At 43.6% G+C, this 13,524-nt stretch overlaps 1 protein-coding gene across 1 annotated transcript in view; it reads right to left on the reverse strand.

Moving 5' to 3' along the window:
* LOC147886083 (187-kDa microtubule-associated protein AIR9-like) overlaps window positions 1-13,524 on the reverse strand; it is a 227,735-nt gene that overhangs the window by 75,533 nt on the left and 138,678 nt on the right. The window contains exons 20-29 of the mRNA XM_087395940.1: window positions 12,401-12,569; window positions 12,143-12,261; window positions 11,739-11,907; window positions 9,646-9,730; window positions 2,403-2,476; window positions 2,192-2,311; window positions 1,819-1,996; window positions 1,514-1,635; window positions 1,185-1,392; window positions 1,031-1,104 (exon numbers count right to left, since the gene is read on the reverse strand). Of these exons, the coding sequence (XP_087252066.1) occupies window positions 1,031-1,104; window positions 1,185-1,392; window positions 1,514-1,635; window positions 1,819-1,996; window positions 2,192-2,311; window positions 2,403-2,476; window positions 9,646-9,730; window positions 11,739-11,907; window positions 12,143-12,261; window positions 12,401-12,569 (1,318 nt within the window). The remainder of the gene's footprint in view (window positions 1-1,030; window positions 1,105-1,184; window positions 1,393-1,513; window positions 1,636-1,818; window positions 1,997-2,191; window positions 2,312-2,402; window positions 2,477-9,645; window positions 9,731-11,738; window positions 11,908-12,142; window positions 12,262-12,400; window positions 12,570-13,524) is intronic.

The raw sequence follows: 13,524 nt of genomic DNA on the forward strand, positions 1-13,524 counted from the left end.
GTTATGCCTTTAGCCCTCCATAAGAGTGTCAGTATCAACTCCAACCATCAGAAGTTCCAAATGCCTTCGCCAAGGAAGCTCCTCCTGTGCTCGCCAGCTGAATGTGTGGAAACACTGAATGTGCAAAAGCACTGAATCTATACTACTACCAATGATCAATGAAAGTGCCTCAGCATCCCTGAACACCCAATCTCTAATACCAGCTGGATCTTCTGCTTTGATTACACCACTTGTATCCTCTTGATCCGCAGGCTTTACCTCCGCTCCTTCAGTAACCTATTGCCTGCTGCCGACCTGACAGACCCGACTAGCCCCAACAGGAGCCACCACCCATCTGCTACCAACCTGCCAACCAGATCTGCCGACCTGGTCTGGTCTGCTGTGCTTGCTGTGTACTGCCAACCAGTACATGCTGTACTGTCAACCAGTTCATCCTTGCCACCAATTCCTACCCTGCACCAAACTATGGACTTGTCCTTCCAGGGCATTTCCCAGCCCTAAATGCTGGACTGTATACAAGCCCACATGGCAACCTACATAGCTGCTCATATGGCTGTCCTGTGGCAGCTAGAAAGTGCCCAAGAATAATACGCTACAATAACTACATCAAACACAACAAATTGGAAGACCACTATGGGCCCACATCAAGCCTCTCAGACTCCCCCATCCAATGCCGGTGCTATGTCCCCATGCTCTCCCCATATTGGGGCTTACAGGTGGGACAATGGACCATCTACTCCACAGCTTGAGCATAAAATGTGAGCGTACAGAAGATCTATCATGAAAGGAAGGAAAATGGCCTGCAAATAAATAATGATAGGTTCACACTCGGAAGAAGATGATCCAAAGAGGGACAAAAGACAATTGGACAAATTCCTTTGTATCTGTCTCGAATACTAGCCGTCATCACAGCCACACATCATATACAATTCTCATTTGCTTCGCTCACATCTGGTGCAAAGTCATTTTTCATCAGTCCAATTGTCACCAAAACCTCTCAAAATGTTAAATCCATGTAGCTTGTGCATACCTGGTAATATAGTCTCACATTTTTCTGAGAAAACGGTCTTTCCAATGACTCCATCTTCTCGGACCGGAGTGTACCTGATAGTATGCCACCTCTAAGTTACTTCAAGATGAAAGCCCCTAAAATTAATAACCAGAGATACTTATGCCTGGCTTACCCAAAGATCAAAGAACAGGTATAATCCTCCTCTGCAATATTATATGTCTTTGAAGTAGCTCCTCCAATTAGAGTAGTTGTGCCATCTGCAGATTCCCTGTACCAATTTGTTCTACTATTTCCCTCAAAGCCTCCATAATATTCTCCATTTCCAACGAGGGTTCGAGTTCCAATCTTCTTGATGGTGACATTCTTTACTGCAGGAGATGCTGAAAGTCCAATTGTAATTTGGGTAAGGAAAGGATTTAGAACCACACAACTGCAAGAATAAATGTATAAAACATGCACGAAAGCAAAAAGTCACAAATAGATGGTAGTCACAGTATTTACCCGGTGCTACCGGATGATTGCTACACGCTATGAGAGCCTTCCCCTTCTTCCTATCACTGCGAATAGGGGTCCAGCATAATGCTAGGTACATCCCCACATCTTCTAAAGTTGGAATGTAAGTCCTTTTTTCACAACAATTGCAAAATTCGCCCAGTGATATTTAGTACATTGTGAAAGTGGAAAATTGATAGAGCACACAATGCTTGCTGTTAAAGAACAGCAGTCCCTTTCTGATGCAATTATGCCAACCAAAGCAATCCAAAGCATGACAAAAGAAGTTCTACATGAATGAGTTAAATACACACATAGTGCTTGCAAGGATGAGGGCCTCCTCTGGTATAGCAGTTTCTATTACTGGATACCGTAACCGATACCACCTGTACTCACTGAATCCCTCAATGCCACCATAGTATGATTTCTGGGGAGCGACCTCTTCACCCTCGCAGCAATCTGGGATACTAAGATTTATCCCAACAGGGTCCGCTGCAGCACAAGCATGATCTCATGACCAGAGTATCTAGAAGTCCTCATATACTGTCAATTCAGTAAAGCCAGTTATGAACCAGCAGGCCCTCCTTGAGTAAAACAGATATAGGCTGCTCAAAAGAAGCAGCAACAGGTCCTTTAACCCTGAGACTTGAAAGACAATGCAGCTTAGAAGGATGCTGCCGATTGTACCATTTCTGACGATGTCGGAGACAATTCGAAAAGGAGTTCCAGTCAATCCATCTTTCCGTACAGGAGTGAAGATGAGGGAGATACAACAGCCTATATCCTTGGATGTCAGATCCAGTATCTCTGTCATAGCAAGGGGAAAACACTTCCTCAGCACAAAAACTGGTTAAAAAGTGCAAAACTTTGTACTTTTGAACAAGCAACAAAGCTTTACCACTGTTGCTTAACCAATCCTCTTTCCCATTTGCATTTCTTCGAAACCATTCGCTAATGCATGCTCCTTTTTCCCTGGTCAAGCATTCAAAGAAAGACTCCATTCTTTAGATACTCATACTGCATGCAGAATAATAATAAGACTTTGGTGAACACTGAATGGTGGGATCAACAAGTGACAACTTCTCTACAGGCAAGGTTTATTGATGATAATGTGTGATTCACGAAATTCCATACACTGAAACATTTGCCAAGTATGAGCTGATATGCAAACACGTATTTGATCATTCAATTATCGTACATAATATTCTGCCCAATAGTGTGTTTCATAAGGTCATAGTAGGACTCAGCATCAAATCTATTCAGGAAAATGATATTTTAACAATATGGTCATTCCCTATTTAAGTGTAAATGGGGAGATCAGACATACAGAGACAGCACTCAGCAGAAAGCTCCATCGTATCTTTTACTCCTAACATGTACCATTCCCCAAAAAAAGACAAGGAAGAGAAAAGGAGGACCAGCAAGGCACTGAATGTCCTGGTAAGAGGCTTAACAGTAGGAGATACCCTAATGGTAGAGCTCAAGCTTTGTTCACCAAGATGGGTGTCAACCTTACATGTGAGACAGCTTGGAGGGTAGGGAAGACCGATACCAACAAGAATATTAGTGACGAACTCTGGACTGCGATGGACAGGTCTACCCTCATGAGCATGAGGGCAACTCTCAAAGGGACAAAAATCTACTTGGATGACGACCTCACTCTTTTACAGAACGAGCACATAAGGGACGGAATGGTATGCGAAATGGCAGCAAAAGAAGCAGGAAATTGGGCTGCTTACAAGGATGGTAAAGTGGTTATCTGGGAGAGAGCAAACAAGGGGGGGATGGAAGCGGGGAAATTATGACAATCCCGGGCCCATGGAATGAATGCACAAAGCAGGCTGAAAATGGCTGTGTGGAATTGTAATGGTACCCTTTGGTTTGGATCCGGGGGGCTGACATGCACCAATAGAGACATGATCTTCTACACGGAGGCACATGAGAGCCTAGAGAGAGGGCTGCCCACGGTGACGGGATAATACATGGGAGTCCTTCTATAGGAGGAAGATGAGGAGAGACAGTGGGATACAGGGTTCTAGAGGTGTAGCTATCCTATTCATATCACACCTGGGGCCTTATATATATGTAATACGGAGAGGGGAGCATGTGCGACACGTGATTCGACTCCGGCTATTGGAGGCAAGATCGTTCTTCATTGCAGTGTGCTACTTCCCCCCAGATAAATCATCCTATGCACATGAGGTCACGACAGAGGGGCATAGCCCATATGAGACGATATATGATGACATCACAGAGTTCTCCAGGCAAGGAGGCATTCTCCTTCTCGGTGACTTCAATGCACGCACAAGAGACAGGCACGTAGGCTTGCCAGACTTTGACTCTAACTCCCTCATAGTGCCGGAGCTAGACTCAACAAAGCTCAGGATTTTGAGATGCTCAACAAATACACCACACATGACAAGATACGGGTGACATCTACTTGAGCTGGGAGTGGTCCATGACTTGATTATATATAAAGGGCACCCAGAGATGGCCGTCATCTAGCCAGCTTACTTGTTTCCCACATGGTAGAGGGACTAGTACAGTGGATTATCTGATGGGTCCCCTGGACTTTGCACCACAGGTACACGACTTTCCTGTGGACCACTCATACCTTGCTTTTAGCATCTCCTCCACTTTGCCAACCATAGGGAAAGCAACCCCCATACCCACTCATGTCTAGATCCACTTTAATCATGCTCTCGACCCAGTCTCCCTGAGCCACTTAGCTCGTGAGCTCTCATAACTACTTTGAGCAAGAGCAATTTCCTCTCTTCCAACAGCTTTTCAGTCACTTTTTCTTCCAAAGGTTGTTTTGTCTGGTCCAACTATCTTCTGCTTTCTTCTAGCTGGGTTGAATGTTCTTTGAGTTGATGTAGGAGAACCCGATTCTGCTCCAAAAGATTCGCCATCATTTCTTGAGCGCTACGCGGAAGCGTATCTTGTTGGTTGTCTTTCTCTCCTTCATAGTCTTCAAATCTGATGTCTTTCCCTGAACCTTCCATGGCGCTTGATTTTGTGTCCTTTCCGGATCTAAACACAACCATACACTCGCGATAGTCAACCTAAATACAAACCGAAGCTCTGATACCAATGTAACATGCAATGATAATCTGATCGTGTAATCACAGCAAGACCTTCTTTAAACGTTTTTTTTTTCTCTTTTTCTTTAAACCTTTAGCGAGGAAAAAGAGAGGGGGAAAAAAGACCACCTTTCAACCTTTAGCGAGGAATTAGCGTTATGCGCCAAAGAGAGAGAAAGGAGATGAGGGTAGAATGATACTGGACTATGATGGAGTCGACAACCAATCGGGTCCCTATACCCACTGAGGACACACTCCCCCAATCAAGGGAGAATTCGCTTTATACTCGGAGAACTGAAAGGTACAAATAACACTCTTCGAGAGAGCATGAAAACGTGCTTCTAAAGAGTACACTATGCACGCGTATTGCACACCCAAAGACCTGAGAGGCAACTCCAACCAATACCGAGACTTTGATGCTGTCCGCACTGACGATGTAAGGCACTTTTGCAAGGCAAGGAAGAGGCTTGGGCTGTCCACCAAGATGCAAGGTTACTGCGTGAGTGAGAGAAGTGAGAGAGTGAAAGCTAGGAGTAATAGGTTCTAAAAGAGAGGTGAGAGATGACTCAAATATAAAGCTGAGAAGTGAGCTGTGCAAAATGTAAATAGAACTGTAAAGAGCTGCTAAAACAGTTACCCAAACCTTACTCCGTGCGCTGGTCCAACACCCTGCTGAAGGGCTGCATGTACTTCTCCCACAAATGGCTGAACTGATGGTCAAGGAACTGAGGCTGATCAGCCTTCAAGGCCAGTAGAGGGAAGGCACAGAGGGCTCTGAGGGCTGAAGGCTGGCTGAAGAAGTGCTGAGGGTTGGAGGGCTCCTGAATGAGGAACGAGGGCAGACAAGGGCCCTTTTTATAGGGCTGGCTAGGCCAACCAGCGAGCTGTAAACAGCCGACTGAGTCGGCTGATTTACAGGCTGCTTTGCTTAGTTTCCAGCTTATAAACAGCCCCTCCTGGCTCATTTGTCAGGGGACTTTTTGGGCAGCCTTTGCAGGCTTCCTTTCCTGCTTGCCTCGGGTCTTCTTGGTCAGCCTTTGGGGCCCCTCTAGGGCTCTTAACCTAGGCTATGACCTAGACCTAACTAAACCCTAAGATGGAAACACTAACCTATTGTTCTCCAGTGGGCACCAATGAACAAGAACTGATCTTCTGACTTGACCTAAGGCTGAGAGACTGACCTACATAGCTTCTGGACAAAGGCTCACAAAGGGGTCACAGCATATGACCAAATTTCCTATTAGGGAACTATAATGCAATTGTCAATGTAGCCAGTGTGTCGTTGAAAAGAACTTCGACATTTTATTTTTCAAAAACTTCTATTGAAAAAAGAACCAAAGACATTATTCTATCTAGGTAAAGGAGTCTTCTTTTATAGTCTCAAGAAGCAAAAACTCTTGGAACTGAGGAAGTTCAAGGAACTGAAAGAGGAGGAAGAGAAGGAAAAGGAAGTTAGGGAGGCAAATCGCGATCAACATGTGAGATTGCAGGAGAGCTAGAAGAATCCCATAACACAAATGATTTGCGGAGCAAGAATGTTCTTTTGCGAATCCGACCATGGAAGACCGAATTCTTCAATCGCCACCGGCAAACTGTTTGACAGATTGTGAGAGCCAGCACCGGAACACTGAATTCTTTAATCAGGACTGGAAATTTACGTAAGGGAAAAAGAAAATGGAGCTAGATGAATGGTACAATCTTCGCCCTTTTTCAGCTTCAGTGGTAGAAAAGCATTTCAGAGACCAACTCTGGATACCATTGCTTCGCCAGAAACGCCTCACTCCTCCTTCCGAGGATTGGACAAAGCAGCAGATCGAGCAAACCTGCGAAAACAAATTTGCAAGGCCGAATTTCACGAATCAAAACTCGATTAGAGAAGCTCGAAGGAAAGATCAAGCATTCAGAATTGTCGACCTTGAGGTTTCCATACAAGGGTAGGTGTATGACTATGTTGATAAAGAGGAATGATATGTTTTCTCCACATCATTGGGTTCTTTTTAGAGGGTCTTTATGCTTGAGATAAGTTGATTTTCCTTCCAAATTAAAACCCTCTTGGGAAGAAAGTGTGTATAAGTTGTCATCCAAAACAATTCACGAGGTCGAGCAGCCTTGTAAAAATCCTTGGCATTATTAAAATAGCCCTCTATATGCTCAATTGGAAAGCAACGAAAAGATTCGAAGTTAGATTTTGGCATTGTCGCATATAAGGGTTTCGAATTCTCAATCAAGGAATTGTTCCAATTAAATCTTCTAGCTTCCCTAACATGTTCTTGAAAACGAATAAATGATGTCTGATAGGTTTGTCCTACATAAAGCATATTACTACTATCTCTTTTCTCTCTTAAGGAGAGGCTTGGGGGAGGACGATTGGAGAAATGTTAGCCTTTGAATTTACCCCAATTAGTCTCGATCGTTAGACTGAAATCAGTTAGAGTTTCCATCGTAGTGGCTAGCCATCACCTCTCTCTATCTCAACCTCTTTTTGGCAGTCTCAATCCTCATGGCTTCTCAGCCTCTATCTTTATCTTTGTTTCTCTTTGCTTGGCCGATCAATCCATGCACCTCTACCATTGCTACCAGCAGAAAGACGAAGTTCGAGTTTAGGGAGAAATTCGGATGGTAGATTGGAATGTTACGTATGCCGAATTATGTGACATACCTAAACATTCAATCCACGATCGGCATGAATCCACGATTGGCTTCAACCATTTACCCTGTGGCCTGCCACGGGTTTCACACTAGTGTATGTTATAGACAACATGAATTACTTGTGTGGCATGAATATGAATAATGGAACAGAAGTCTTAAGATGCTCGTTTCTAAGGCGTCTTAGTTTATTAAGAATTCTTATGTTATTAGTTGCATAATGAGTGCTAACTAATAAAGCCTTGAAGTTAGACCAATTAATGTTACCTTCCCCAAAATCATGAAGATTATTCATGTTTGACCTAGCTAGAAAGTTAAACCTTTCTCTATGTATGTTTTGATTTACCGAGCTAGACCCAACTAAATCACCTACCAAAGAGACAAGACCATCACTAGCATTTCCAAAGTTGTTCGGTAAGGTCAGGAACTTGCTTGCACACTCCCTGCCCATCCCATGGCCATTATTCATCATTTTCTGAGTCATCCATCAAGCAAGACTCCTCGTGTCCTTCAAGATTACTGGGGTAAGGCCGTTGTTGCCGTTCGTGACATGGAAAAGCTCCATTGTCAAGTTTTGTTATGTCGTGAGCACAAGCATACTGCTTCACGACTCAAGCTTCTGTCGCCGAGCTCAAAGCACCAATTCATGGAATGCTCGATCATCGAGACATCTCAAAGTTCTCATAGAGATCTCTCTCTCTGGATCTGCATCATTAGTATATGTTAGAAGCCAGCACGACTTTAACAGAGCACTCTTTCCCATCTTGTTTCCAGATTCCAAAACGGTCCAATGATGTCCTTCATTCTGACAACGCACATCTCTTTTCAAACTCCACTCCTACGAGACATTTTGCTTCCAATATAGTTTCGATGTGCACCACTCAGATCTTGAGTTCCACATCAACACCCCGACACATAGATCTGACGCTCGCTCCAATGCACTCTTTGTTCTCCTGGCACGAACGAGGCAATCCCAACGATCTTCTTCCTGGAACAGAAATAGTGATCCTCTGGTTTCTATATCCCCGACACATTCCACTCATCCTCCAGCTGCAATCTTCCCGGCACAGACTCGGTGATCAAACTCGGCAATTTTTTCTTTCCGGCACAAACCCAATGATCCTCCAGCTTCCATTTTCTCAGCATAGACCCCCTTTGTGATCTTCCCAGCATAGATCCAGCCTATACCCTTACGATTTTCTCTGTGGCACACAACTGCTTGAAGTCTCTATCTTCCGACCTTGAATCGGAAATACAGATAATTTGTTCAATCTCTTAGAGGAAGCCCATGCTCAGTTGATGCCTTCTAACACATCATAGTGCCTTGTATCAGGTTGTAATACCACATTTAAATGTTCACAGCGTGTTGACCAACGGCAGTAGTTTTTGCTCCCCACGGTTTCGTCCAACAACGTGTATCATATGGCCACTGATGCCTCTTCCAGTGAGTCTGTCTTTTCTTTGCACGAAATAATCTTAGTCCACATAGTATTGGATTATTCTGCGTAAGACCCACAAGAGCCGTACTTCGAGCTCTCAGTACCTTCATTGCAGATTGACATCCATCCATCCTCACAACAGAATTCTCCCCACAGCAGGACGAACACATAGAGCATAAACCCCATAGTGGCAGCTCCACTCCAGTAATTTGGACCAACAGGTGATCATGTGTAAGCCCCATAAAGGGTGCACTCCTCCAAGACAGTTCAACATCAGTCTCAACAGACAGAAACGCCACGGTGCCCTCTTCCCTACCAAAGGAAGACATTGCAGCTGCAAGCAGTTTACAAGGTCATATGATCGCAATTCGAGAGTGGTGAAGTACATTGCAGCAGCCATCAACATCAAAGATTACAGAAGTTTAGGCCTCAATAAATGCCATATACTCGTCTTATCTCAAGCATTATATGGAACTGTTGTCAGATAAAGACATCATTCATACAATTTCTATAGAATGTAGTACACATAATCAACCATAAAAATGCAGGCAACCAATCCAATGAACAGTAAAAAAGAATAGAAAACCGACTGGAGACAAGCACACACAAAAACATGTGTGCAAGCGTGTGTTGAGGGGCAAGGAAGGGGGTGATGTTCTTGTATGTCTGGATAGATGTGTACTTGTATGTTCTAATTACCCTCATGACAATAGATTTTGTAGTCTATTCCTTATTCTGAAAATTTCAGCTCGTCTTCTCATCCAATAAAAATGTCTTTACGTCTTAATGCTGGATTTGACTGCAAAGACTAGATACTGGGCAATGAATAAATTGTTAACAGATCTCACTACTCACTTGTGAGTGATTCCCTTACATTGAATAATTAATCATGGACATTATTGAACCATGCAATGCTCATCTGCTTTCATTCATCAACATGGAGCATGACAATACACTGGCTAAAGACTCTTACCCGCCTTTGTAGACAGCTTGGAAGCTCAGACTCGCTCCTTCAATAACTTGACCATAAAACTGCAGAGAGTCACAAGTAGGAGTACCTACACAGTTCCAAGCTCGCCCCAATTACCTCCTCAGCAACCACAAACAACAATACAAATATTTTCGTTTAAAGCATGCGCACAATACACTATCTTAAGTGTGTGATTTTCTGATGAGTGTAGCAGCTAACCATATGACATGAAGAATATGAAGAAAAGTGTAAAGAGAAGGTGCGAAAAAAAATCAAAGGTTAGAGTCTTGTTAAGGGCGACTAGCTCTATTTTGGTATGAGGAGGATGTGAAAGTGGTACAAGCAGCAAGGGCTGAAATAGAAAGGGGGCCTACAATTTATAAGATGGAAGAGATATCATACCTTTGACCCTACTTCTAGCAACCTAACCCTTGCAACTAGCGGGGGCAATAAGCGCATCATGAGCAAATCAAGATACCACCTGGAAACATCTCTTATGCCCTTGGGATGTCTTTTTTCTTTTTCTTTTTCCAAAGAAAGGAACCTTCTATTAATGCTTGAAAAACTTCATACAAAACAGCAGCCCCGAAGGTGCTGAGTATGGAGAAAAACCAGGAAAAGGCTGACAGAGAAACCGGCCTGTTCCAGAGAAACCCAGTTCACTGCCTAGGGAATCTCTGGTACTGGGGCTAACAACCAAGTGGGGGGACTATACAACCAGTGCCTTTGGCATGTCTTTGACAAGCTCTTGTACAAACGACCCTGCAGCTGCCAATAACAAAGAGAACTTCATAGGAACTACAAGCTACCTCTCTGGCATTTGGTGTCTCGAGAAAAGGTAAAGCATCCCAAACTTTTGGCCCTGTTCTGCAGTTTGGACTTCACTTCATAACTGCCATCGCATAATAAATTGAAATTTGCAAAAGTATTCTCTTCCCTGTGGGGCCCTCTTTGTGAGCATTGCACCTGAAGGTCCGATTCTCCTTGGTCTCAACCTCAGTGTCTTGATTCCCAGCCTATCGGGTGAGACATTAAGCTGGCCTAGAGCTGTCCTCAATGCATCTCACAATTGTATCTGGAGATATCTCGGACTCTAAATGAAACTGCCCTCTGTTGGCTAGCAGAAATTGAACTCTATAAAACCTAAATTTCAGCATTCATGGGTGCTCGATCCAATTCAGTCTGGTATATGGAAGTCATGGATACAACAAGGAGAGAGCCTAAATTGGCATTGTTAGATCATCTAGGTCAAGGTGGAGGTGAATCTCAGTATAGGTCTCCTTGGGTAGTTGGACAGGCTGTCCATGTAGGTGATCCGAAGATAATGATGCAAGCTAGGTATGTAAGATTGGCTTGCAGTGGTGGGGTTGAGATATGAAAGTTTAAAATCAATCAGGCAAAGCCAAAATTCATGAGTTCATCCACAACGCTGTGAGTCTCCTCCACATCGGGAAAAAGATAAAGTGTCCCTTTCCCCCCATCATCAAGCGATCCTTTTCTTGCTCAAGTCGCCTTTTGTTAAACCCTCATCCCTCATATTTGAGTGCCCACAAGGGTTGCATGTTTGCTCTTAATAGTTTGAAAATGGATGATTACCATAGTTCCTTTGTCGGCATCCCAGCCATAAACCCTTATCTACTTGAGGTCCCTCGCATCAATGAACGGAGGAAGGGAAAGAAAAGGGCACGGGAAGGGGGCTCTTCAAGATATCAGCAATCAGCTGCTATGAATGGTCATCTGCAGAGGCCACCGTGTGTGTGAAGGAGAAAATGTATACATTGCATCTCTAGATTCTATGAAGACAAAAGATATAAGCTTGTCCATATAGCTTGTTAAACAGAAACACCCCAGTTGGCCATCTAAGAACATGTGATGTGTACGACTAAATCGCTAGGTTGCAATTTTTTACTGAACAGGACTTCCGAAGCCATAATTTTTAGCATACATGAAAGAAGCTAACAGAGAACACGTTAAGATGCAAGTTGAATATTCTGCTATTTATCAGAACAAAATCAGGCCGTGCCCATGCAAAGCATGAGGGTGTGGATTAAGGACAAATCTAAACAAAAGAAGCTTGTTGGCAATTATGCGCTTACCAGGTAACACAGGCCCAATTATCTGGGATACAACAACTGGACCTTTTACCCCATCAGAGCGAATGGGTTCACAAGATACACAAAGTAACCCATCTATATCACTGCTGCAAACTGTGTACTTGTAATGAGTAGCACCTTTTATTTCGTGATGTACCCCATCTGGTTTTGTCTGTAAAAGAAGGAAGGGGGGGAAGTCACAGCCCGCACACAGGTCCCAACTCACTTTACAAAAGAAAAATACAGGAAGCCTCTGTTAGGCATAAAAACTGCAGGGATATACAGATATTCCTGATTAGGTACAAGTACGTGTATTTAACTCTTTAGGAAACATTCAGCAGAGAGGAGGGATGATAAGGGAGGCACACAAGGGGGCATCTTCTCAAACACCATCCAATAAGCCTTACCAAAAACCATTGAAGCTTTGAAGGGCCCTCCTCGCCACCCCAATACTCTTTATCAGCATGTAGATCAGCTCCCTCAATTGGATCCCCGATGATTCGCAGAGAAAGAAGCTTTGGGAGACCTGTATCCACCAAAGCAGGAACAAGAGTTATGGATTGAACAAACGTGCGTTTCAACTTTCAGCTGTATCTTACGATGAACATGAACTGAGAACTATCATCAATATCTTCTACAAACCATAGTAAAGAAAACATACACACCTGGCTGTACGTACTCCTGCACCATTGAGCTCCTCGACTCACCAACTAGACCATCGGCCCTTACAGGTGTACACTTAAAGGAAACCAGCCTATTGATTGCATCTTTCGTGATACTGTACTGTAATAGCCCAATTGCTGTGGGGATAGGGACACCGATATCACTTTCATCCTATTATCTCAGATGCCATGACGAAAATCCAAAATTACTTGGTGCACATAAAACACTACCTCTCAATTTCTAACATGAATCACACAATGTGCAACTAGTAACACCCCATACAATTGAAATGAATATGCCCTGACCAATGGCTTTTCTTTAGCCATCAAATACAATTGAGTTTTCTCAAAAGAAACATGCTACCTTTAAGGGTCACAAAAAACTTCAAAAGAGACCGTTTGAATTAGGCAGAATGGATGATCACATTATCTTTCAACATCAATATACTTGATGCACAGAAACAGCTGCTAACCATTTGACTTCACAAGCATTCTTATGTATTGTTGATCAGGATGACATACTACAGGATTAATGTAGCATGGAAACAGGTGCTAGGTTGAACCAGTTAAGTCGAGTTGACTTCACAAGCATTCTTCTGTATTGTCAATCAGGATGAGGTGCTTATTTGCTGACGAGTCGGTTATATTTAACTCAACAGTGCTGACGTCTTGAGGTGATTTATTTGGTTGCAAATGCTGCGCACTGATAGTCAACATAGGTAGGATGAGAGTGAGTGTCTGTGGCCAAGGCAACCCCACTTCACACGGTTGGTGCACCTCACCTAGTCAGATACTGATAGTCAACATAGGCAATGATAGTCAACATAGATAGTATGAGGTTGAGTGTCTGTGCCAAGGCAACCCTGCTTCACACAGTTGCTGCACCTCACCTCGTTAGACATGCTGCCTATGACTCTCTCCTGTAAGGCCATGGCTGCCTGAAAAATGTCAGATGTAATGCCGAGAACCTGGAGTCTTGAAATGAAGCAGGGTATCATATGGAGTCGAAGGCCTTCCATAAGTCTACAAAGCAGCAATATACTCTCAGTTGCTGGTGTCTGGCCTACTCTATGAGAGTGAAATTTTGATCCAATGTAGAATGATCCTGTTGCACTGGCCTCCACCCT

Source organism: Dipteris shenzhenensis, chromosome 24 (assembly GCF_047967505.1).
Source record: "Dipteris shenzhenensis isolate YYH24624 ecotype China chromosome 24, Dip_SZ_1.0, whole genome shotgun sequence".
In the NCBI taxonomy this organism is placed as follows: domain Eukaryota; kingdom Viridiplantae; phylum Streptophyta; class Polypodiopsida; order Gleicheniales; family Dipteridaceae; genus Dipteris; species Dipteris shenzhenensis.